Source organism: Pelobates fuscus, chromosome 2 (genome assembly GCF_036172605.1).
Source record: "Pelobates fuscus isolate aPelFus1 chromosome 2, aPelFus1.pri, whole genome shotgun sequence".
NCBI lineage: Eukaryota > Metazoa > Chordata > Amphibia > Anura > Pelobatidae > Pelobates > Pelobates fuscus.
In genome coordinates this window covers 306,591,432-306,619,137 of record NC_086318.1, presented here as the reverse complement: position 1 = coordinate 306,619,137, position 27,706 = coordinate 306,591,432, and the positions used below count along the sequence as shown (strand labels likewise).

The following is a 27,706-nucleotide window of genomic DNA, read 5'->3' as shown; positions in this document are numbered from 1 at the left end:
TATATATATATATATATATATATATATATATATAAACAAAAATAGTAATGCACTCCACCTTCCTTGATGTACTTGCCCGGTGCTTATCAGCAAACAGATACAGCCAAAAGTACAAGATAGCACTCCAGGGACTTCCAAGTTGAATGAATAAAACTTAGCTTTTATTAGCTCAAAATAAAAATCAACTTTTCAGTCTCTATCACAGATGAAAGTCTGTGATAGAGACTGAAACGTTGATTTTTATTTTGAGCTAATAAAAGCTAAGTTTTATTCATTCAACTTGGAAGTCCCTGGAGTGCTATCTTGTACTTTTGCCTATATACATATATATATATATATATATATATATATATATATATATATATATATATATATATATATATATATATATTCACTATTTTTATTGTGATTTAATTGTTTTTATGTATATCTGTTGCTAGTAAACATTGTTGTATTAGACCTACATTTTTAATCTACATTATCAACAGTGTTAGTGTGCTTTAAAGTAATAGGAGTGATACTATTTTTTTTATTTCTTTGTTTTTCCTACATTTCCATGTAACTATTTTGATCTGCAATAAGAGACTTCTTTATAATTATCTTCAAGATATTTTTCTTTATTTACGCTCCACTTTTTTCTTTATTGATTAGATTTCTTATAAAGTCTTGTACATGTATTCTAAAACTAGAACATTTATTTCGGCGTGGCTTATTTTATAGAAAATTTCTAATACATTCCTTCCTTATTAACATATTAGCAACTAAACTGTTTAATTGATATATTGGTATTCTTGAGATGTAAATGAGATGCAAATTCTGATTGACAGCATGGCATTGGCAGTCTTCATTTATAAATTTGAACTGCCTCTATAAATGGATAACTGTTTCTGACATTCAATTATACAAGATTACAAGAATTATTGTTGAGTTTTGGTAATATAAGAACCCAAATAATATTATAAATGTTTCTTAATAAATCTAAAATCAAGTACCACTCAAATATCAACCTTGGAATATAATCCTGCTTGAGAGCAGGTGATTCATGTAAATTTATGTTCACTGTCTATGACTTTCACCTGTCTGATTCTTCATATCTTTTTATCCCAAATGTTATCTCCTCTGGTTTTTCCCCTCTAATCACCTCAATATCTCCATGTCTCCCCACCCATAATGGTGTGTTTATTTTATTTTATTTTTTAAACCCCAGACTTTATATTTCAGAATGGGCCCCAATATAGCAGCATTGATTATCAACACCCAGTACTCACAAGCAACCAAGCTCTGCAGAATCGCCTAAGCAGAGGAGGTATCATCTCTGGAAAGCCAATCTCATACCCATCTCATGTTACTCTTCCTCTAAATCCTCCTTTAATACTGCCCTCTGGAATGCATGCTCTGTTTGCAATATTACAAAACCCACTGCTGTCCACGACTTCATCTCTCGTTACCTAGATTTACTAGCTTTAACAGAAACATGCTACCCCCACATCTTTATCCTTTGGTGGTCTTCAACTTACCCACAACCCAAGACACTCTGAATGTAAAGGTGGTGGTGAAGGGTTTATCCTATCACATCACTGCTCCTTCATACCTCTACCCACCCGCTTCCCTCTCTTTCCCATTATTTGAAATTAATTCGATTTGCCTCTTCAAACCCTTGTCTGCTAACATTGCCGTTATTTATCACCCCCCTGGTTTCCCTCTCCTCTTACCTGACCACTTTACTGCCTGGCTACCCTACTTCCTCTCTTCTAATATTCCATCCCTAATTCTTGGGGACTTCGATATTCCCATTAACCCACCTTTGACCTCAGCAGCCTCTAAACTACTTTCAATTACTATCTCCCTCGGGCTATCGCAGTGGGCTAATTCTCCCACTCATGTAGCTGGCAATAACCTCAACCTCATTTTCTCTTATGCATGTACAGTATCTAATATCTGCAACACTCCATTTCCTATCTCTGATCACCACCTCTTAGCATTTTCTCTCAAGTACCCCCTCACCCAGTAACCTCAGCCTAACCCCCCTCAACTCAGGAGGAACCTTAATTCTATTGACCTCCAGCAGCTGTCAGCTGATATTGATTCTCAACTGCTATCCATCCCTTCCCTATCCTGTTCCTCACTGGCCATGTCCACATACAATACAGCCTTGAAGCTGCAGCCCCCCCCCCTCCAAACATGCACCTCGAGGAGGACACGTCCCCAACCGTGGCATACCAAATCAACACGCTACCTGCAAAGATGCTCCCATTGTGCTGAACGCTTCTGGAGGAAGTCTTGCACCCAGTCAGACTTTCTCCATTATAGATTCATATAGTGTTCATACAGCACAGCCCTTGCCCTCGCCAAGCAGTCATACTTTTCAACAGTCATACTTTTCAACTTATCATTAGTTTATGCTCCTGCAATCCCAGGCGTTTCTTTGACACCTTTAACTCTCTTCTTTGCCCTGCTGTGGCCAATTCCCAAACTAACTTTACAGCCGATAGCTTTGCATGCTATATTACCGACAAGATTGAACAGCTATGGAAAGAATTCTCCCCACCTTGCTATTCTCTTTCTCAACCACATGTAGATCATGCCTTTCCTACCCTTCAGACTTTCTCCCCGGCTACTAAACAAGAGGTGGCTGCACTTCTCTTTTCCTCTCGCCCCACCACTTGCCTGCTCGATCCTGTCCAATCTCATCTTATCAGATCTCTCTCCCCTTGTCTTGTGCCTTACTTAACATACATAATCAACTGCTCTCTCTCTTCTGGCATTGTCCCTGCTGACCTTAAACATGCCACTGTAGTACCTATCCTGAAAAAACATCCCTTGACCCGTCCTCCCCCACTAACTATCGTCTCATATCCCTGCTCCCTTTTTCCTCAAAGTTTCTGGAAAGACTTGTAAGAATTGAGGAAGTAAGACCTGTATGTCTTACTTCCTCAATTCCAACTCTCTACTTGACCCTCTTCAATATGGCTTCCGCCCTCTCCACTCTATTGAGACTGCTCTTATTAAAGTTACTAATGACTTAATCGCAGCTAAATCCAGAGGCCACTACTCCAAACTAATTCTTCTTGACCTCTCTGCTGCATTTGACACAGTTGATCATGCTGTCCTTCTTCAAACTCTTCAATTACTCGGTCTCTGTGACTCTGTCCTCTCGTGGTTTTCGTCTTATCTCTCCCAACGCTCATTCAGTGTCTCCTTTTCTAATGATGCCTCCTCCCGTCTTCCTGTCTCGGTTGGAGTCCCCCAAGGCTCTGTCTCTTTATAATGCCTCTCTTGGCAAACTTATTACCGCTTTTGGATTCCATACCACCTGTACGCTGATAACACCAAGATATATCTCTTCTCCGGCTTCAATGTCACAAAAAAAACATTGTTTCAAGGCTCTTCTTCTCTGTATTCTTACTCTATACTGACTGTGAGGTGTAAAGGACAAAGTTTATAACAATGATTGGCATGATTGGCATTGAAGCCAAGATGGAGGTTCCCATTTTCAGGATAATAAGTGTGAAATTCTACAATTAAAGGGAACCTTAAGGCACAATAACAACATCAATGAAGTGATATTGTTATGGTGCTAAATGGTCCCAGGTGCCAATGGTTTAACACCAAAGTATTTTTCCCAGTGCTGTTTAGCTCTGTCCCTGTTCTTCCAGTAATTCTTGGTACAGGGGTAATGCAGAGTGTCAGGTGATGATCTAAGTTTATCAGTAGTTCCCATTCATAGAAACGGCTTGAGAAAGATATGTAAGAGTCTTGTTCTTTTGTTTGAAAAATGTCAAAGAAGTGCAAGGGGAAAGCTAACTAGTGCTGGAGAGAAGACTTTAACCTATAAAGGTAAGCTGACGCTGGGGACCTCCTGGCACCATAACAATTTGATTGCGTTTTAAGAGGTTGTTATGGTGCCCGGAGTGTTTCTTAAATTTTAAATTTCACATCTTCCGTATCTACACATATTTGTTAAATAAAGGGGATACATTAATATATCAATAACAATCCTGTAAAGTGTTGGTTCCCATTTAAAAGTTTTGCATGAAGAATATAGGAGACCTATAGTTATCGATATTATTTGAAAGAATAGGTGGATTTATGAGACCCCATTTTTTTTTCACTTGGTTAAACTGAAATAAATAACAGGCCAATATCTATGGAAAGACACATATAAATCTTGCTGAAGGAATATCTTCATTTTTTCCGTTTTGATTTTTTGTCGTCAAGTTTCCTTAGAAATGTTATTCCGATTTCAGTTACATCATCTCCTTTCAGTATATCTTGAATAAAAGTAACATCAGCAGGTAAGTGGACCTGTAAAAAAGAATAATACAATTATTTATCTTCATTAGGCAATAGAATGCATTTATTTATTAACATGACCCTAATTATTTTCTTTTTACAGCGCATCTTGTTTAAGAAGTACATGCTAATAACCTCAGCACCTGCATGACATGTGCCCTCCCCTTAACAAATTGCCTTTCCTTTGATTTAAATGGTGTTTAAGAATAAAAGTGTCTATAAAGGTAACTGGATATTTTTATAGGGACACCCCAAAGTTTCGCGAGATGAACTGCTACCATCAACTTCAGTGTAAAATCACAAATAGCTTGTTAAAGTGCTATGAGTCTTTGGTCACTGTCCTTGTTTTTTGTCAAGTCATTTTGAAGTGGTTTTAAAAAAACATAGACTCTCCCTGGCCCATAGGTTGCTTGCTCTGTATTTTATTTATTTATAAAATATTTTACCAGGATGGATACATTGAGATTTCTCTCATTTTCAAGTATGCCCTGGGTCTACAAAACATTGCATTGTTACAATAGGGTACAATAGTACAACAAAATACAATATTCAAACTACATATACATACACACATATATAAACGCAACCATGACAGGTGCATTCTGTATTGAAGTAGTTGCCATAGATCGCTTTAAGGATTTTAGATTGAATGAAGATTTGACTGTGTCCCTGAGGTTATTCCATAATTGCGGTGCTCTGTAGGAAAATGAGGATCGAACCACTTTTGTATTGCGGTATGCTAAATACCGTGCTAGTACTGTATCGGAGGGTATCAGAGGTGGGAACAGCTGGGGATAGCATTCTACTTAGGTTGGGTGGGAGCTCCCCAGAAAAGCTCTTATACACAAGTTTGGAAAGTTGAAGAGTGTGTCAGGATTCCAGCGATAGCCAGTTTAGCTCTTTTAACAAGTCACAATGGTGGGTAAAATAGTTACATTCTAGTACAAAGCGGCAGAATGAATTATATATTGTATTAAGTTCATGAAGGTGGGTTTGCGATGCAGGTGCATAAACAACATCCCCATATTTAATGACCAGCATTAGGATTTGTTGTACTACTATCTGTTTCCTTACTGTAGGGTGTAGGCAGGATTTGTTTCTGTACAGGGCACCTAGTTTGGGGTAAAGTTTAAAAGAGATTTTTTCAACGTGAAGGCCAAAGGATAGATTGGGATCTAGCAACATACCTAGATATTTGAATGAACAAACCCCATTATGTCTAATGTAAATATGTCTAACTTTTCATGGGTTAGGATAGACAAATTATAATTTGATAGCGCGTTTGTTTTAATTTTTGCATTGTCAAAATTGCTGTATAGAGGATACTGTGCAGAGACCAATTTTTTTGCAAACTTTTCTAAAATTGTTTGACAAAAACTATGAGATGGTGCCTACACTCTTACAATGAGTTGGATACAGGATCTGTCATCCAGAGTCAGAAGTTTCTCTATAATTCTGGCTTTTTCCTCCATTTACTGCATGGATATTGAATATTGGTTCGGTAGTCTGAAACTACCAAACACCGTTCACCCTCCTGGCTCATTAACTTCAAAAGAACCGACTATTAAGTGCTCCCTGGGCGGCCGCTGTTCGTATAGCCGAACGCCACGTGGAATAGAAAATGGCGGTCATCTTGTTCGCACGAGGGGAGTGTCAGGGTACCTGTAGTCTCTACCCCTGAGAGGGGTAGAGACTTAGACGTTTTTCCATCCAGACGGCATGATTCTCCCGTTCCTCGCGGTTCCCTCGCGCATGTAAACGCCGGCCGCGAGAGAGCTATGCCTTTTTGTAACGTGACGCTCAATAGTCGACGTCATGACGCTATTCTAGCCCGACCTGTCAGTCAAATCCCGGACACGAATCAGGTCTCGGCGGAGGCGTGATTAGTCTCTAGAACCAGGGTATTTAAGGGAGCTCTCAGCATTTACTCATTGCCCTGTCGTGGTTCTAGCCAGTCTAGTCGCACAGTGCTCTTGTTTTCTCTTGTCTTTTGGTTCTGACCCGGCTTTGTTGTTACTTACCTGTTCTCTCTGTGATCCTTGACCCGGCTTGTCTCTCGCTTACCTGTCTTCTCGTTCTCTCGACCTCGGCTTGTCCCTGACCATTCTATACGTAGTTCTTACGTTAAGTCCGGCCATTCTAAGGTCCGGTATACGTATCTGCTACTCTTTGTACTCTGTGTGTTGGATCCCTGCCCCGATCCTGACATTACGACAGGGCCAATGGATCCTGTAGGTACAAACTGTCAGCTTGGTTCTCCTGATCCTAGGTTTGACGCCATGGAGCATAGAATGGATCAGATGGCACTAGCACTACAGGCGTTACTATCACGTCCTAATAATCCACCTGAGGAGATGCGTAATACTTCTATTCCTCCTGTGAGTTCAGGGCTAGAGGTAGCCACTGTAGGTGCTTCTTCCTGAGTTACCCCACCTGTACGTTATGCTGGTTCTCCTGAAAGGTGTCGTGGCTTTTTGAACCAGATCAGTATCCATTTCGAGCTACAACCCCGTTCCTACCCTACTGATAGGGCAAAGGTGGGATTTATTATCACCTTACTCATTGAGAAGGCTCTGAAATGGGCTAATCCGTTGTGGGAGAATGATAATCCATTAGTCTATAACTATAATGCCTTTGTAGCTGCTTTTAAAAGAACTTTTGACCCCCCTGGCAGAAAGGTCAATGCAGCTAGATTACTGTTGCGCCTTAGACAAGAGAACCGAACACTTGTGGATTACGCACTAGAGTTCAGGTCTTTGGTGGCAGAGGTTAAGTGGAATGAACAGGCTTATATAGACGTATTTTTAAACGGATTATCCGATGTAATACTTGACGAGGTAGCAACGAGAGAGCTTCCCGAGAATTTGGAGGACTTAATTTTCTTTTATCTCTCGCATTGACGAACGTCTAAGAGAGAGGCAGAACACTCGAGATAGAACCGGTAGACCTTCCTTTAGACTAGCTCCATCATTTCAAAGCCCTGAAACCAAAACTCCACGGTTTCCAGAACCTATGCAGATAGGCCTTACTCGCCTCTCAGAAGAGGAGAGACAGTACAGGAGAAGGGAGGGACTGTGTATGTATTGTGGAGTCAGAGGTCACTTACGTTTGAATTGTCCCAATCGCCTGGGAAACGCTCGCACCTAAGTTTCTCTAGAGGACAGGCCTTGGGTGTTTCTATTTTGTCCTCTACTCATAACTACAAAGAACACAGGCTTCTATTACCCGTCTCTTTAACTTGGGAGAAGGGAACTTTAGAGACTATGGCATTGATAGACTCCGGAGCTGCTGAGAGCTTTATCGACCAAGTTTTTCTCACCAAACACGCTATCCCATCCCAGTTAAGGAAGACACCCTTGGCTGTTGAGGCCATAGATGGTAGACCTTTAGTTGAGCCTGTGATTTTCCGGGAAACCACACCTCTTAACTTAACTACTGGTATTCTACACAAGGAGGAGATATCTCTACTACTCATTTCATCTCCTTCTGTTCCCATAGTCCTGGGATACTCCTGGCTGAAGAGACATAACCCCATTATAGATTGGAAATCAGGGGAAATAGTCTCATGGGGTCAGGGTTGTCAAGAGAGATGTTTAAAGAGAGTGTCACCCCTTTGTATTGTTAACACACTTAATAACCCTACCGACTCTACTAAAGTACAGATACCGTCCTTGTACCTAGATTTAAAGGCGGTATTTGACAAAAGAAAGGCTGATACTTTACCTCCACACAGGCCTTTTGATTGCAAAATTAATTTACTTCCTGGTACTATGCCTCCCAGGGGCCATGTATACCCTTTGTCTACGAATGAGAACTTAGTCTTAGAGGAGTATATTCGTGAGAACCTAGACAAAGGGTTCATTAGGAGATCCTCCTCCCCTGCTGGGGCTGGATTTTTTTTTGTTAAAAAGAAGGATGGTTCTTTAAGACCTTGCATTGACTACCGAGGTTTGAACAAGATAACCATTAGAAATGCCTATCCGATCCCCTTGATCACCGAGCTTTTTGATCGATTAAAGGGTTCCAAGATCACTAAGTTAGACCTCAGAGGTGCTTATAACTTGGTGAGAATTCAGCAGGGACACGAGTGGATGACTGCGTTCAATACTCGTTATGGGCACTATGAGTATACAGTAATGCCTTTTGGTCTCTGTAATGCCCCGGCGGTATTTCAGGATCTAATTAATGAAGTTCTTAGGGAGTTTCAACATGACTGTGTTATTGTATACCTCGATGATATACTTATACATTCCAGGGATATTGAGACTCACCACGGACAGGTCAGAAGGGTTTTGCACAAACTTCTTCAACACGGCTTGTACTGCAAATTAGAGAAATGTAGCTTTGACCAATCCCAGACTAACTTTCTTGGTTACGTGATTTCTGGAGAGGGGTTTGAAATGGATCCGGAGAAACTCCAATCCATTTTAGATTGGCCTTTACCTAAAGGTCTCAAGGCCATTCAGAGATTTATTGGTTTCTCTAATTATTACAGACGTTTCATTAAGGGATACTCCTCTATTATTGCTCCTATCACCAATATGACCAGACAAGGGGCTGACACTAAGAATTGGTCTACTGAAGCACTTCTGGCTTTTAAGACTCTCAAGGAGCTGTTTGCTTCCGCACCAATTTTAGTTCACCCTGATACTACTCTGCCTTTCCTACTCGAAGTTGACGCTTCTGAGACGGGTATAGGTGCCATCCTGTCCCAAAGGTTGGGTGTGGATAAACCATTACATCCATGTGGGTATTTTTCCAAAAACTTATCGGGTACTGAGAGCAGATATGACATTGGTGACAGGGAACTCCTAGCGGTTATCATGGCTTTAAAGGAGTGGAGACATCTATTGGAGGGGACTTTGCATCCTGTTACCATTTTGACGGATCATAAAAACTTATCCTATATTGGGGAGGCTAAACGATTATCATCGAGACAGGCCCGTTGGTCTATATTCCTCACTCACTTCAATTACATACTCACATATAGGCCTGGTTCTAAGAATTCTAAAGCTGATGCCTTGTCTCGCCAATATGAACCTTCTGCCATATCTGAGCCGGTTTTATCCTCTATAGTACCTAAGTGTAATATTATCGCTAACACAACTCTCAAAATCCATTCTCCGCTTCTTGATCAGATCAGGAGGTTGCAGCATCTGGCACCTAGACTGACTCCTGCGTCTAGACACTTCGTTCCTCCTGAACTCCAACTGGAGCTCTTACAGTGTCTTCACGAGAGTAAGGTGGCTGGCCATCCGGGCGTTCGCAAAACATATTCCTTGATCTCTAAGGATTTCTGGTGGCCTTCTTTACGGAAGGATATTAAGGATTTTATCGGAGCCTGTGAGGTCTGTACTAAGACTAAACTACCTCATTCGCTTCCTTGTGGTCTCTTACATCCCCTGGAAGTTCCAGAGAAACCTTGGTCCTGTTTGGCGATGGATTTTATTGTGGATTTGCCTGTTTCGAAAAAGCACACTGTTATTCTCACAGTGGTGGATAGGTTTACCAAGATGGCTCATTTCGTGCCTTTACCTAAACTTCCGACTTCACCTGAATTAGCGGAGATTTTTGCTAAAGAGATCTTTCGCTTACATGGGGTACCTTCCGAGATTACTTCTGATAGAGGTTCCCAGTTTGTTTCACGTTTCTGGAGATCATTCTGTTCTCAACTAGGCATCAAATTGAATTTTTCTTCTGCTTATCACCCTCAGTCTAACGGAGCCGCTGAACGTACCAATCAAAAGATTGAACAATATCTGCGTTGTTTTGTTTCTGAACACCAGGACGATTGGGTCGGTCTGATTCCTTGGGCAGAGTTCGCACACAATAATCTTGTTTGCGATTCAACTCGCTCTAGCCCCTTTTTCATGAATTATGGTTCATCCTTCCATTCTTCCCTCGGTTTCTTCTTCCCAGGGGGTACCGTCGGTTGATACTCATGTTGCCAATCTGAAGAAGTTGTGGGATCAGACTCGACAAATTCTCCTACATAATTCTATACTGTATAAAAAACACGCTGACAAACACAGAAGGCCGGCTCCTAGTTTTATACCTGGTGATAGGGTATGGTTGAGTACTAGAAACATTCGTTTGAAAGTACCGTCTATGAAATTCGCTCCTCGCTACATTGGACCCTATAGGATTCTGAATCGAATTAATCCTGTTGCGTATCGCCTAGCACTCCCCTCTGCCTTACGTATTCCTAATTCCTTTCATGTTTCCTTGCTGAAACCCCTGATCTGTAACAGATTCTCCTCCAAGGTTCCCTCTCCTCACTCTGTTCAGGTTGAGGGTCAGGAGGAGTATGAAATCAACTCCATCATCGATTCTCGAATCTCCCGGGGGAAAATCCAATACCTGGTTGACTGGAAGGGATATGGTCCAGAAGAGAGGACCTGGGTACCACAGGAGGATGTCCATGCTCCTCGTCTTCGCAGGGCTTTTCATTCCCGCTTTCCATCTCGTCCCGGTTCCTTCCGCCCGGTGGGCGTTTCTGAGAGGGGGGGTACTGTCAGGGTACCTGTAGTCTCTACCCCTGAGAGGGGTAGAGACTTAGACGTTTTTCCATCCAGACGGCATGATTCTCCCGTTCCTCGCGTTTCCCTCGCGCATGTAAACGCCGGCCGCGAGAGAGCTATGCCTTTTTGTAACGTGACGCTCAATAGTCGACGTCATGACGCTATTCTAGCCCGACCTGTCAGTCAAATCCCGGACACGAATCAGGTCTCAGCGGAGGCGTGATTAGTCTCTAGAACCAGGGTATTTAAGGGAGCTCTCAGCATTTACTCATTGCCCTGTCGTGGTTCTAGCCAGTCTAGTCGCACAGTGCTCTTGTTTTCTCTTGTCTTTTGGTTCTGACCCGGCTTTGTTGTTACTTACCTGTTCTCTCTGTTATCCTTGACCCGGCTTGTCTCTCGCTTACCTGTCTTCTCGTTCTCTCGACCTCGGCTTGTCCCTGACCATTCTATACGTAGTTCTTACGTTAAGTCCGGCCATTCTAAGGTCCGGTATACTTATCTGCTACTCTTTGTACTCTGCGTGTTGGATCCCTGCCCCGATCCTGACAGGGAGTCAGCGGGACTTGGTCGTCGAGTGTCTGGAACTAAAATCGGACACTCAACCTCATGAACCACCGCTTAAACTACCGAAGCCTGCTTCCTTTAGTTACAGAACAGCCAGGAGAGCGCCATTCAGTAGTTTTGTTCGTACAGACAAGGGGATCAATCGCTCCTATGAGCCAGGAGGATCCATTCGGTACTTTGTTCATTTTTTTACCGTTTTCTGAATTGACCGACCGCACACGCTGAATTCGTGGAACTGTTTTGGGCAGGAGCCTCGTGTGTGGTCGGTAACATATGACTTCAATACTTTTTAAGAACCTCTGAACCGATCTGGGTGAAATTTGGATATGTTTGTCCCCCAGATCGAGCTATCAGGGGATATGTAATTTGTGGGGATATCTTGTGGGTAAAGGGGTGTTCCAACTTTTTGGAAAATTGTGTGCCCTATGCCTGGAGATAATTGATTTATTCCTTAACTTATTTCAATATCTCCCAGGCAGAGGGAAGGCGTGTATTACTGTAAAACTGTATGATGATTGGTTAATGTCTTTGTTTGCTGTGGGAGGTCCTCTTGCAGGAGGATTTCTCATAAAAGCCAGTGTGTTTTCAATAAACTTCATTCCTGTTACACCCCTTCATGAAGTCTAGGCTCATGTTTGGGGAATACTCTATTTTCTAGGGAGAATCGTCTTGGAAGCTGCATTCATCTACACTATTCCTCTACTCCCTGCTGCAGCTATAATCACTTATGCTCCGCTATTGGGAAAGGAATAGAAGACCGCAGTACCATAACCACTGCAGGTCTTAACAACATTACCATTTCCAAAGCACCTCTGATGACTCCTGATAGAAGGTTGCAGTAGGACAGTGATGGCCGTCCAGCTGGGAGCTCTTCAACAAAGTCAACTAATGGATTTTTATCCAAAACCAGGGAAAATCCATTGCCTCCATCATTTGCTCCAATCGTTGTCGGAGTAATCCCAAGGTACATTTTAAAAGCTACCTGAATAAATAAACAAATATAACCAGAAGTTAAATGCTTAGGTCATAACTTAGATACAACCCTAAAATAACTAACAACAGAATTAATCTCAATATTTGCAAGAAACATTTGATAGGAGTAATATGTTTTCAATATTTTGTTGTAACACAAATTTCAGCAAATATATGTTACTAGCTACTTTTACTATAAATGTCTCATATTTCTATGCATTGCATTTCAGAATAATTCACCATACAGAGGTATGTCCACCCGTTTTCCTGGCGCTGCAGGTCCCCTCTCCCTCCCACCACCCCATCCCCAGTTGCTGAAGGGGTGAAAACCCCTTCTGTCACTTACCTGAGACCCCCGCCGATGTCCCTCGGCCATGGTTTCGGGTCGCCGCCGCTCCTCCTCTTCATTACGTCAGCTGGCGGGGGAGACTGATCCTGCCTGCCGGCTGAGGAGACCTAATGTGCATGCGCGTCATGCGCATTTGAGCTCCCCATAGGAAAGCATTGAAAATGCTTTTCAATCCTTTCCTATGGGGAATTGAGCAATGCTGGAGGTCCTCATACAACGTGAGGATGTCCAGTGACGCTCTAGCACAGAAAACCTGTGTTATGAAGCAGGAAGTGCCCTCTAGTGGCTGTCTAGTAAAACTGCAATAATTACAGCTGCAGGGTTAAGGGTAGTGGGAGTTGGCAGCCAGACCACTCCAATGGGCAGAAGTGGTTTGGGTGCCTGGAGTGTCCCTTTAACCCCTTAAGGACACATGACGTGTGTGACATGTCATGATTCCCTTTTATTCCAGAAATGTGGTCCTTAAGGGGTTAATGAAATTATCAATAAACATATTCTAAGAGACCTAACTTTAGCCTAATCATTCTTGTAAATTTCTGGTCTGTCATTTTGGTGGCAGTTTAACCCCTTAAGGACCAAACTTCTGGAATAAAAGGGAATCATGACATGTCAGACATGTCATGTGTCCTTAAGGGGTTAAGGTTTTTATATTTTGAGCTGTTGGGTCAGTGCCATATTCCTTACTGTTTTGGTGTCCTATTATTTATTGCAGTCTCACCAATTAAAGAAAAAAGAGGTGGCCTAATAAAACCATTTATTCTCCCAAATAATATCAATTACTACTGGCCTACTATAGAGGTCTCCCTTATCGCTGCTTGTAACAAGTTATCTGTTACATAATTTATTTTTAGAGATGTAGTAAAGGAACCTGGAAAGAGTTGTGTCACTGAGGCCAAGGTCACTGAGGTTGAGGAGAAGAAGTGGTAGTCAACAGTGTCGAATGTGGCACAAAGATCAAGAATAAGTATCCAAATAATAGCCATCATTAGTCACCTTGGTCAGGGCAGTCTCTGTGGAAAGTTGGGAGCAGAAGACAGACTGTAGCGGGTCAATTAAGGAATCTCAAAGAGCTTGGAGTCAAAGGGAAGGATGGAGATAGGGCGATAACTAGACAAAGCATCATGGTCAAGAGAATGCTATTTAGTATGGGTGTGGTCAGTGCATGTTTGAATACATGCATATTTGAGAATCAACTCTGTTACAATGCTATATATATATATATATATATATATATATATATATATATACATACATATATATATATATTTATATGTTATGTTGTTTATAGGAATGAAGGGTTCAGCCACTGACTTAGGTTTTTAATAGTGTGGCTTATTTCTAGGGATGTGTATGGGCAAATAATTTGGTTCGGTTCAGCTCGGCACTTCCGAAATTCGGGACTTCGGCAATTCGGGACTTTGTAAATTCGGCACTTTGGTTCGGTTCGGCACTTCCGAAATTCGGGACTTTGGCAAATCCCTATGCCTACCCCCTAAGATATTTAAAAGAACAAACTGATGTCAGTGTGCTATTTGAATTTGTTTTGATGCATAGTTGTTTATTTTTTTAGTTTATGCTACCTAGTGTGAAAATTACACTTCCCCATTATGTCTAATGTAAATATGTCCTAACCCCTACCCCTAGCTCCTACCCCCTAACCCTACCCCTAATGCTACCCCTAACCCTAATCCTACCCCTAACCCTACCCTTAACCCAACCCTAACCCAAGGATTAGATTCCTGTCATCAATCCCTTAATTTTCCTTCCTGCTCCTGTTTTGACACTTTTCAGAAATTCAAAGCACTTCGGCACTTCCGAAATTTGGCACTTCAGCAATTCGGGAATACGCCAATTTTGTTTGGTAATTCCGAAATGCGCCACTTCTGCACTTTGAATTGCAGAATTGGCAAATTGTCAGATATTCGGAAGTATCCGAATGTCTGAATTGCTGAAATTTGTCTGAATTTAAATTCTGAACGAAACTAATTTCGCTTTAATAATGGTCTGGTTTGCCCTGTGCAGAAACAGTATTGCTATTCATTTTCACAAACAACCTCCTATTCTCTAAAACACCTGTTTCTAATGTTAGCAAGTATTGGCTGTTTATCAACTGTGCAATTTCACCAGTAGCAACAGGGAATTATCAGCTCCTGTTATTCTCTATGGGAGCCACTACTGACTGTTTTAAAACCCCAGTTTCATTACTCATTACTAGTTGCCGCAAACCCAAAAACCATAACTGGAAAGAAGTTACTCCAACTGCTGCAATGGTTATGAGATCAGGAGTACACGACTGCTGTTCCTTGGTAATGGGCAAACAGTTTATAATGGTGGCTGAGCCGCATCTGGCATCTGCAATGCTGCAGAAGCTGATGCTTATTCATTGACTGAACATGTCAGCTGATTTTTTTCAGCCAATGAATGACATTGCATAGAATTGTTTTTTTGTAAAGTCACTTTTTATTGTAAGTTATGAACAAAGTAGACAAGCAAACATGGCATTCAGGTGTTATAGCAGTGGGACGCGCAGATCTCCATTCGGGTGACATCAACAACATACAAGTTGGATGCGCAGATCCACATTAGTGAGGCATACAGTCGGTCGTAGAGTGGAAGTGGTTACCTCGCTCCATGTGGTCCGAAAAATCTTATTGACCAGTTTGCCTATATATAATTAGTGAAGTGTTAAGAAATAACTTAGGTGTATATGAACAACGGGACGCAAAGGTCACTTCAACAATTAGTAGGCGTAACCACAGTGGGTCTGTCGCAGCATTAGTATTTATCGTTTTGTTTTTATTTTTATTACCTAGTCGTTTGCTAAATATGTTTATTTTTCCCTAGTTAGTCATTGTTGTATACGTGTAACGTTAGGTGGCAGTGTTGCCATTCGTGTTTGTCTGAGTCTGTGTGGTGTTGTGCCTGAGGGGTGGTGTGTCTTGTGGTGCGTCTCCGCTTTTGACTAGGCCCCCTTTGTGTCTATGGTTCGCATTAGTCAGTCACCTGACTCCCCGTGAGTCGGGGGGGGGGGTGAATCCCCTGCGTTTGCTTCTGTAGAACCTATGTTGGGCCTGTTATGGAAGGGCTAAGGTGGGGTCATGACCCCCCCCCCCGAGGTAGCTGCTTCCCATTCAGCTCCCATTGTCTCGTCAGCGTCAGGTAGCTATGTGGTCGTTGGAGCAGTTGTTAGATGAGAGCTTTTCCTGGGGACGTCAGGTGTGTACTCCACTGTCTAGTGGGGTCCTCAGTGTTGTTCTCATGCGGTTGACCTCGTGATTCGGAGCAAGGTTGTGTGAGTGTGAATGTATGTGTGTATGTGCTGTGGTGGTTGCATAAAGGGTCCCTGAGTGGGGGGGTGCAGTGCGTATGTTTTGGGCCGCGGTAGTCCAGTGGTGGTGAACGATGTCATTACCTATCTCGTTGTTTTCCCGTGTGACATGGGCGGTGGTGTCCTGGTTCGGGGGCCGTGGGAGAGTCTGTCTATTTGTTGTCCAAAAGTAGACCCCCCTATTCCCGTCTCTAAGGTCTTAGTGTTTCCCATGTGCCCATTGGTGGGGTTCTGTGTGGTTTCGTATTCGCAGTGTGTCTGCTCCCCCCTGAGTCCCCATCTCGCCGCTACCGGTGGGCGGGGGGGGGGGGAGGGGAGGGTTCCAGGGTGCAGACATTTCATAGAATAGACATTAGCCAGTTTAGAACTTGTTTCAGGTTGGCAAATGATACCTCAATACCCTAGAGGTGAAGTTACATCTCTTTAAACTTAGTAAATGAAGCACATACAGATTCCAGGCATCATGGCCACTTCAAATCAATGGAGTGTAGATGGTGTTTCGAATGACACTTTAAAAACAGCTACATCCCTATATTACATAGGAAAAATACAGATTAATACATGGCATTGCATTGTACTCTAAGGTTCATATCAGATCTTTTAAACCATATCAAAGAGTAATAAAATAAATGAAATTGCTAGCCTCTAAATGGGAAATCTCTGGATTGACTGAGATCATCGATTTTTATTTTCTTTTTACCCACATATGCATGTACCTCGTTTACTTACAAATCATGCACATTTGACTTCACTGTCTATTTTTTTTTTTTTTAGATATTATTGCATTTTTAATAATCAGATAAGCCACAAATGGCACTGAAGAGTTTAACTGCCCTTGTTATTATGGGATTCACCTACACAAATCTTATATAACAAACATGACTAGCTGTATACAGACACTCCAATTAAAACAATTATTTGGGTGTCACAGGCTTTACATTTACTGAAAGCTACCTTTTCTTTAATCATGAAATTATGTTGATTTTGACTGTGTTATGTGAAATGAAAGTGTTCATGTGAATCACACAAAATATAATTAAATATGCATTTAAATGATGTCAAAAGAATGTATTTTATTGCCATGCTAATATTTATTTTCCTTCTTTTGTTTCATTACCAATCGCCCAATCTTTCCTCAGTACATTCTTCCCCACAGCCAAATTTTATCCCACAGTGTATCCCTTCAAAGAGCTGCATTCTTCTATTTATGCAGTTTACAGGAGACTGTTGTTGTCAGGAGCCCCGTTATGCAAGCGTTTCTACATTATAGAAAAGCTATGAATTGCCAGCGCATCGATTTGGGAATGATTGAATAATTATTTTTGTGTCTCACTTCAGAGCAGGGGTGGCCAAAAGGTAGATCCATTGTGGATGGTTGTGTTTGAATGTGTTTGCAAGGGAGTATTCTTGTGAAATTAGTGCATTTGAATATACTGCTGTGTTTATATCTGTTTGTGTGTAGAATCTATATGTTTTAATGCAGTTGTGTTTTTAAATGGAGTTTGTGTGTGTTTTAAAGTTTTTTTTAGTTTTTTTAGTAATGTTGACATATAAATGCATGCATGTGTTCTAATCTGAACACACAGACACTATGAAATATGCACACACATACACAGAGAAATAAATGAAGGAATCTTTTTTTTCGTCACTCTCCAGTTTCCATACCTTTTGGGTGCAGGATTCCAGAAGGTGGCTTCCGTGGAATCCAGTGAGAGCAGATTGCAGCAGATGAGAGAAGACTGGAGCTGATGAGGGTGGACTGCTGTCACCTCTTTCCAGCTCTCAATCACAACGCTGTTTTCCTAACACTACAGTGTCCCTCTCCCAATGTAAAAGTCAGAATTATAATATGATGGCTAGGGTAATGGTTACTTGTGTGTGCCTCACCACTGCAAGTCTAGAGGGTCCATATGTCCACATACTAGTGGAATATTTCTGATAGCCAAGGCTATTTCTCTCACCAAAGACTAGTGGTAAATGGAAATTTAGAACCCTGTTTATAAAGACCCTGAATACATTACTAGCAGTAAAGATTTCAAAAAATGGCAACAGAGTTAAAAAAACAATATCTATATTTGATCATAATGCAAACATACAGTAAATACGTTTAAATGATATGTTTCTAAAATAAAGTCACAGTATTTAAAAAGTCTCTGGACTGATAATGTAATGCTGATAGTGAACTGGGAGAGTTCCTTCGCTCCTCAGACCTCTATTAATTGGAATGGGATAATCCATTGAAAATTTCTATACTGGTTTAGTAAGGGTAGCTAGCTATCATTTTAATTACACTAGCAGACATTAAACAAGTGATCATTACATGTGGCTCCTGACAGAGAAATTAATTCCTCTACAGGCCAGCAGAGTCAGCCTACAGATCAGGTAAGTGAGGGATGGGGGGAGAGAGAGCCTATAGATCAGGGAAGTGAGGCATGGGGGGGGGCAGCCTATACATCAGGGAAGTGAGGCATGGGGGGGCAGCCTATAGATCAGGAAAGTGAAGCACGGGGGGGGGGGGGGGGCAGCCTACAGATCAGGGAAGTGAGGGAGGGGGAGGGGAGGGGAGAAACTGCCTATAGATCAGGTAAGTGAGGGATGAGGGAGGCAGCCTATAGATCAGGTAAGTGAGGGATGGGGGAGACAGCCTACAGGAAGGGTCAGCAAAGAGCAGGAAGGTAAAGTAAGAGAAGGAGCAGAAAGCAGAAGGAACAGAAATGAGCAGGAAGGGACATCAAGGATCAGAAAGAGGCAGCAAGGAGCTGGGAGGGACAGCAAGGAGCAAAAAAGGTAAAGTAGGAGAAGGAGCACAAAGGAACAGAAATTAGCAGGAAGGAGCACGAAGGGTCAGCAAGGAGCAGGAAGGGTCAGCAAGGAGCTGGAAGGTAAAGCAGCACTAAAGAAGCTGAATACCACTGAGCAACCTGGAGATCTGGAGGTGGAGGAAACCTTTGGGGTTAAACCATTTGAGAGTGGTTTAACCCCTTAAAGGTAAGAGAGAGCACCCAGGGGCTTCCTGACATTATAGCATTTTCATTTAGATGAAGTTATTATGGTGACCAGAATGTTCCTTTAGAAAAGAAAAAGTTACCTGCGCTCTCTCTTTAATCCCTATGTATATTTAGACAAATGGAGGTCATTTAGTTGCTCCAATGGCCATTAGAGGGAATGCCCGCCTGCCAACATCAAGGCAGACTCCCCCTAAGCGAGTCCTAACACTGGCCCTTCAGCCTGCTTCCTTGAGCTTCTGGCAAAGATATCTCTAATGAGACAGAGAGGGGTATTTTTTATATACACTCCTATATACTTATTAGTCCTTAATAGGGAACACATGGGATGGGCGGCAGCATTGTAACCAGGCTGTGTGATACAAAGTAAATACAAATACAAAAAGAGAAGTCCTGTGCTCACTCCCATCACTACTGGGCCGGCAGCAAGGACTACAGTACACATCAGCCCCAATATATAGTAAAAACCAAAGAAAAGAAAAAGTTACCTGCACTCTCTCCTTAATCCCTATGTATATTTAGACAAATGGTGTTTTTTTTACTTAATTTACTTAAAGGAACACTATAGTGACAGGAATACAAACTAGTATGCCTGACACCATAGTTGTGAAAACGCTATTCACCCTGGCTTTATGTGATAATGACTATGCCCCTTCCTTTCATGACACTGTCAAAAAGGGAACACTATAGTGACAGGAATACAAACTAGTATTCCTGACACCATAGTTGTGAAAACGCTATTCACCCTGGCTTTATGTGATAATGACTATGCTCCTTCCTTTCATGACACTGTCAAAAAGGGACCAAGCATGGATGTCATTACAATAATGCCTCACCTCCCCCCCCCCCCCCCCTTCCCCCTGGAAAAATTCCCGCGGATGCCCATGTCATGAAACTGACTCACCAAGAGCTCTTCTAGGTGTTTTAATTGTGTTTCTTTGTAAGTGTTTATCTGCATTTAACGATGTGGGGAGGTGACAGCTCTCCTTTGACTGATGGAACCAAATTTGGTGTGTATGTATCACAAAAAAAAATCAGGTAAGGTTTTCAGCATTATCAGGTGGATGTGTTGGACTCCTTGTCCTTCCAATGTTTTTTCTCCCTTTTACTTGAAATTCAAGGTAACAGTGTTCTTCATAATTTGTTACATTTTTTAATGTTATGTGTGGTTTTAATGTTTTTTGATAATGATAGCATTATCATAATTTACTTTTTTCTGAAAGAGAATTCTACTAGAGTGTGCAAATTTCTCAGTTTAAAAAAAAAAACATGTATCAAATACATGTCTCTGCTGAGGCACCTGCAAGCATCTTGCTGTTAGCTGATAATGAACATCATCTGTCTTATGTCTTAATTTTCTTATTATACACAATAGAACTGCTCAAACAATAAAATTTTTTTTTAGACAAATCCTCTAATGTGTTTATAATTTAATAATCTAAAAGATCTTTCAAGGAAGCATTTGGCCAACAATGTAGATAATACGTGTAGTTTGAGAACATCTTCAAACACCTGTCACTAGGGTGCTCCTCAGCATTGAACAAATTCCATATAATATAGGGTGTGCATATACAATGGCTGTGTGTCCCCTTACAGAGACTAATGCAAGCATAGTTTATTTATAACCTTATTTAGAATGATAAGACTGAAAACAGAATCAGCTAGAGGTATCAATCAATTACACTGGAATCAGAAATTACAGGAACAAGCCAAACTCCATTACCTCCACAGTGTGTTGTAGTAGTTATGGTGTCAGAATTGTCCTGACCCCCTCCAATATAAGTAATCAAACCATTTTAGAATGTTTTTACTCCTTACATTTAGTTTGCTGGGTGCTTATTCCTCTCTTCCCAAACTGAAAGGTCTCAACTCTGAGCTAATCTAAGAAGAAGCGTATTGTTCAACAGTGATCAGCTGACGCACTCAGGCAGTAAACAGTAGAGTTAACAGAAGCTTTTAAGCCTGCTTACATTGGGGAGCACCAGGGCACTCCTGGTACCATAAGCAGTATAGTGAGCTTTAGTGGTTATGGTACTTGGAGTGTTTTTAAAACTTTAAAAGCTTTTTTAATGAAAATACAGCTCAACACATGCCAAATTAGCAAACAGGTTGGAGAACCTAACCAAGATATTCCTATAGCATTCTTTCTAGGTACAGTTTATTTATTCTTATATCAATATGACTTGTCATACTTAAAATGTGAGAATATTATGCAAAACCATTTGTGTGGTGTAGGTCAGATAAATGTTGCTCTGCAGAGGTCACAATTCTACATAAGGCTAACTCTTCTATTGATTTGTTTGAAGAAATCTAAACCACAAGACTTCTACTGGTCAGTGGATTTATTTGTGGCTTGAAATTGTAATACAGTACATAGAAGTAAAAAAACAACAGAATTATTTTATCAGTTTTTAAAGATTCTGATCTGCTGTATTTAGTGTGTGAATAAAATTGTGTTTTTCTTGAAGTGACCCAGTTTAATAAATGTTTAGGTAGTGCATGGTAACTAACACCCAAAGTGAACAAAAATAGGAGTTGCATTGTGTGTATAAGGTGCTGTAGTTGTATTGAAGGACAAGCTTGCAGTGCTGGATACAGAGAGCTAGCCTCTGTATTCATTGTTCAGAGGCTTGCAGTGTAGCGGCTCCCTGTGCCTCTGCGTTGTGAGCTCTCCGACTGTAGTTATGGCATAATTTGCAAACTAAATTAATTTGCAATAAACAAATTTAATTAGAAATTATGCTTATCATTTATACACAATTGCGGGGTATGATTACATAGCCTTGCAGTCTTGTATACAGGGCCAGCTTTAGGCCTTTAGGCGCCCGGTGCAAAACATTTTCGCAACGCCCCCCTCTTCCCTGTCATCCATGTATAGAAGTGTAGTGATTGTATAGGGGATTTATTAAATGAATAATGATTTAAAAATAAATATTCATTACACACACATACACACACAGAGTTACAGGCAGACAGTCACACACACACAGTCACAGGCAGACAATTATAAACACACACAGGTACAGATGGACAGTCACGTACATACAGCCACACATACAGTGTCGCACACACACCGTTACGTGCAGACAGCCACACACACACAGGCAGACAGTCACACACAGACAGTCACACACACACACACACACAGAAGCAGACAGCCACACACAGGCAGACAGCCACACACACGCACACAGGCAGACAGCCACACACACGCACACAGGCAGACAGTCACACACACACAGGCAGACAGTCTCACACACACACACACACACGCAGACAGTCACACACACACACAGGCAGACAGTCACACACACACACAGGCAGACAGTCACACACACACACAGAGGCAGACAGTCACACACACACAGACAGTCACACACAAAAACATACACATAGAGACACAGACACACACACAGGCAGGCAGTCTCACACACACACAAACACACACACACACACACACACACACACACACACACAGGCAGACAGTCACACAAAGACACACACACACAGGCATACAATCACACATATTTACCTCTATTCATTATGGAGGTGGAAGTAGTGCAGTTTCTGGATTCTGGTTGTTGGCGAAGCAGGGACTCCTTCCTGCTTTCCATGCAGCAATTACCCGGCACTTTTATCCCCGCCCCACCATCATTTAGCCCCGCCCACACCACAATGTTTTAGTTTTTTTTAATCCGGGTGGAGAATAATGAAATTCTCTACCCTGGTAGCCAGCAATGTGTGAGCTGTGTCGGCCACAGGGTGCCCCCTGCTCCATGGCCCCCTGTGCGGTCGCACAACTCGCACACCCCTAAGGTTGTCCTTCAATGTATACATTACTGCAAGTGTGTGTATTTCTGAGTGTGTCTGGCATTGTCTACCTGTGTATGTGCATGAAAGTGTGTGTCTGACCGAGAGTATCCTTGTGTGTGAATGTATGTCTTTATGAGCATGTGTCTGGGACCGTATGTGTGTGGGGTAGCTGCTTGCGGTGTGTGGTGGCTGTCTGCCTGTGTGTGTGACTGTCTGTGCGTGTGTGTGTGTGACTGCCTGTGTGTGTGTGGCTGTCTGCCTCTGTGTGTGTGAGTACCTGTGTGTGTGTGTGTGTAACTTTCTGCCTGTGTGTGTGTAACTGTCTGCCTGTGTGTGTGTGGCTGTCTGCCTGTGTGTGGCTGTCTGCCTCTGTGTATGTGTGTGTGTGACTGTCTGTCTGTGTGACTGTCTGCCTGTGTGTGTGGCTGTCTGCCTATGTGCGTGTGTGTGTGAGACTGTCTGCGTGTGTGTGTGTGTGTGTGTGACTGTCTGTATGTGTAACTGTGTGTGTGACTGCCTGTGTGTGTGGCTGTCTGCCTCTGTGTGTGTGTGTGTTTGACTATCTGCCTGTGTGACTGTCTGCCTCTGTGTGTGTGACTGTCTGCGTGTGTGTGTGTGTGTGTGTGTGTGAGAGAGAGAGACTGTATGTGTGGCTGTATGTATGTGACTGTCTGTCTGTACCTGTGTGTGTTTGTCATTGTCTGCCTATAACTGTGTGTGTATGTGTGTGTTACTGTCTGATTGTAATTGTGTGTGCATGTGACTGTCTGCCTGTAACTGTGTGTGTGACTGTATGTAACTGTGTGAGTGTGTTTATCTGCCTGTAACTGTTAATGTGTGTAACTGCCTGTAACTGTGTTTCTGCCTGATCCTGTGTATTTGACAGTGTATATGTATAACTGTGTGCATCTGACTGTGGGACTGTGTGCATGTGACTCTGCAGTCTGTGGCTGTAAAAGGGGGTGTGACAGTGCTAGCCCCCTTTTACAGCCACTCCACCCCCTACCTAGTCAGGGGCTGTGCCAGGAGGAAGAGGGAGATTGGAGGGGCTGTGACAGGGGGTAGAGGGTGGTTGGAGGGGCTCTGACAGGGGATGGAGGGGGGTTGGAGGGAGTGTGATAGAGGGTAGTGTGGCTGTGACACAGGGTAGAGGGAGCTATAACGGGGTAGAGGGAGATTGAAGGGGCTGTGACAGGGGTAGAGTGGCGGGGGTTGGAGGGGCTGTGCCAGGGGTAAGGGGGTGGAGGGGCTGTGACAGTGGGTGGGGTGGTTGGAGTGGCTGTGACAGGGGTAGGAGATATTTATTTAGGGTCCCCACCCGCTGCTCATGGGTGGGGACATTAGGTCCCCCTTTAATTAATTAGGGTCCCCTACCCGCCATTCATGGGTGGGAACCTGGGGGGGACATTAGGTCCCCCCCCATTATTTATTTAGGGTCCCCACACGCCACTCATGGGTGGGTACCAGGGAGGACATTAGTTCCCCCCATTTATATTAATAGCCCCCACCCGCTGATCATGAGTGGAGGTGCGGGGGGGCAATACGTCCCCCACATCTTTGTTATTTGTATTCCACACCATTGGGTAATGGGGGGACCTGTGCCACATCCCCTCTTCTTGCACTAGCAACTGGACAGCAATAGCTGCCCAGTCACTAGTACTTTTATATTTGTTTAGGCGACAATGGACTTGACAAGGGAAATTACCCTACTTCCTTTTATCAATATGGTGGTCATAGTGACCCCCATACTGATTTATATTTAGTGTTAAATGACAGCGAGCAGCCACTGGCTACTCGCTGTGTAGGCAACATGCCCTTTCTCGTAGCATGCCATCGAGTAGGGGCATGCGGGAGGATTTAACCTCCCTTTCATTAATATGGGGGTCACAGTGACCCACATAGGTTTTAATGCGGGGAGTAGGAGGAGGGTAGAAATAGTTATTTATTACAAGGAGGTATCTGGTAGCACTGCTGGCTCCCTCCTTTTTTTTCTCGCTCATGCGCACTGTTATTTCTCCATGCTGTGGGGGTAAATTCCCGTGCAGTACAGAGTCTATTAAAGGGAAACTCCAGTGCCAGAAAAACTATCAGTTTTTCTGGCACTGGAGGGTCCCTCTCCCTCCCACCCACCAATCCCCGGTTACTGAAGGGGTGAAAACCCCTTCAGTCACTTACCTGGGACAGCGGCGATGTCCCTCGCCGCTGTCTCCGCCTCCGCGACGCTCCTCCTAATGATTACGTCGGCCGGTGGGCGAGACTAATCTCGCTCACCGGCCGAGGAGACCTAATGCGCATGCGCGGAAATGCCGCGCATGCGCATTACGTCTCCCCATAGGAAAGCATTGAAAAATCATTTCAATGCTTTCCTATGGGGTTTTGAGCGACGCTGGAGGTCCTCACACAGCGTGAGGACGTCCAGCAACGCTCTAGCACAGGTTTCCTGTGCTAGAACCCAGGAAGTGACCTCTAGTGGCTGTCTAATAGACAGCCACTAGAGGTGGAGTTAACCCTGCAATGTAAATATTGCAGTTTATGAAAAACTGCAATAATTACACTTGCAGGGTTAAGGGTAGTGGGAGTTGGCACCCAGACCACTCCAATGAGCAGAAGTGGTCTGGGTGCCTGGAGTGTCCCTTTAAATGAACGCAACGAAACAGCAATGCATTTGCCCTTTCGTTTTGTTTATATTTTTAGTAAACAAATACAAAAACACCAGAATTTTCGGACAGAATAGTATTCGCATGAAAACGAATGCACATGTCTACTATTTACCCATCAGTGTAATGTTATTTATTCAATGTGACCTTTGATTGGACAATGTCAGTCTTATTTAAAAAATATACAAAAGATTATTTTAAAATGATTTTAGCACAATCTATAACTTTTTGTTAGCTATTAGGTTGTACTTATCCTCTAAGATTATTTTTTTTATAATTTTAATCTAGGTTCTTTCATATATGAATTTAATATTCTAAGATTTTTGTGCTTTATGCAAATTGTGAAATTCAAATATAACTGATTTCTAAATAGAACTAAAGTGCAAATGTTCTAAAGTTTTAGATTGAATCCAGCTGCAGATTTAGTTTTTTCAAGGATTCCGCCATGGGAGATAGCACTTAAGGAATTGGATAGTGGATAATTGGATAGTGGATTTGAGGAACATGATAATAAAATTTATGGTGTTGCATTGGCCTCTAAATTCTCCAGATCTCAATCTGATGAAGCTGTGGGATGTGCTGGAACAACACCGATCTATGGAGGCCCCACCTCGTAACTTGCAGGGCTTAAAGGACCACTATAGTGCCAGGAAAACAAATTTGTTTTCCTGACACTATAGGGTCTTTAGGTTCCTCTCCCCCCCCCCCCCCCCCCACCCTCAAGGTCCCACTCTCGCCGGGCTGAAGGGGCTAAACTCTTACCTTTCGCTTATCTCTAAACTCTCCTCCCTCAGCCGATGTCAGCGGCAAATGCGCATGCGCGGAAAGAGCCACGCGCGCATTCAATCAGCCCATAGGAAAGAATTTCTCAATGTTTCCTATGGACGTCAGCGTCTTCTCACTGTGATTTTCACAGTGAGAAACACGGAAGCGCCTCTGCTATGTTTACAGCTGCAGGGTTAACCCTGGATGAACCTGGCACCCAGACCACTTCATTAAGCTGAAGTAGGGATGGGGCAGTGTATTAGAGTGGTGTGAGATGGGCAGTGTGTTGAATTGGGGGAGGGAAGTGTATGAAATTGGGGGAGGGAGGGCAGTGTGGTACATTAGAGTGGTGGGAGTGGGGGCAGGGTATTCAATTAGAGTGGAGGAAGGAGGGCAGTGAGTTAGATTGAGGGAAAGGGCAGTGTATAAGTGGGGGGGGGGGGTTCGGGGGCGTGGGAGGCTGTGTATTAGATTGGGGGGCCATTGTATTAATTTGGGGGTAGTTTATTATATGGGAGGGAAGTGTATTAGAGTGGGGGGACGGGGCAGTGTATAAGAGTGGAGGGAGGGGGGCCAGTGTATGGCAAAGCATTGGATAGGCTAAGATCATAAAGTTTGATGATCTCAGCCAAAGTGAAGAACACACTCATAGGACGTCCAAATCAACAAGATAATGTAATTTGTTGTTTACAGCTGTGCAACAGCAAACATTCACCATTTTAGCCAAACTTTTCTTAATATGTCATAAGTTGTTTTTTTTGTGGCCCTCATAAACGTAAACCTTGTTTATTTGACCCGTGTTAGCCTTTGAGTTTGACATGCTGGAAGTAAAGTGTTTAAAAAAGGTAAAATGGGAGACCTAGGGGCAAAAAAAAATAGTTTTGAGTTGATAGTTGTCATTAAATTTGAAGTTACTACAACATCTTATTAGTATATATTTGATAGTTGTATTTGAAAGCCACAGTAAAGGGTCCTGTGGGCCACAAATGGCCTGCAGGACATTAGTTGAGCAACCCTAAATTGCATCTTTATGAACCTATATCGTCCACATCCAGGTCCACAATAAGTGCTTATTGATACGCTTTATTGAGATAACTTTAGTTTACTGACATTGTTATAGTGCTGCAGTCCAGCCCCCTCTCCTAACCCCCAAACCCTTTATTTCCCTAATTAGAAGGCTTGGAAGCACGGTTTCAAACCACGTATTCAAGCCCTCTGGGTATGAGAGCAGGAACTCTTACTTCCTGGCTCTCATACGGTAACATACCGTTATGTCACGCATGCATGCACAGTGCCATTTCAATATGTCAAAGAGAATCATTGTATTCAATGACTCTCTATGGCACAATCTTAGGTGCATCGTGGTGAGTGACGTGCATGCGCCTTAGGTCTCCAATGCTGCTCACTGAGGAACATTGGATTGGACTTTCATCCTGGAA

The 27,706-nt window shown here is 42.7% G+C and overlaps 1 protein-coding gene across 1 annotated transcript in view; it reads right to left on the bottom strand.

Moving 5' to 3' along the window:
- Nucleotides 1-3,876: 3,876 nt before the first annotated feature.
- Nucleotides 3,877-27,706, bottom strand: part of TRAPPC3L (trafficking protein particle complex subunit 3L) — a 166,078-nt gene continuing 142,248 nt past the window's right edge. The window contains exons 5-6 of the mRNA XM_063441280.1: nt 12,175-12,360; nt 3,877-4,305 (exon numbers count right to left, since the gene is read on the bottom strand). Of these exons, the coding sequence (XP_063297350.1) occupies nt 4,186-4,305; nt 12,175-12,360 (306 nt within the window). The 3' untranslated portion in view covers nt 3,877-4,185. The remainder of the gene's footprint in view (nt 4,306-12,174; nt 12,361-27,706) is intronic.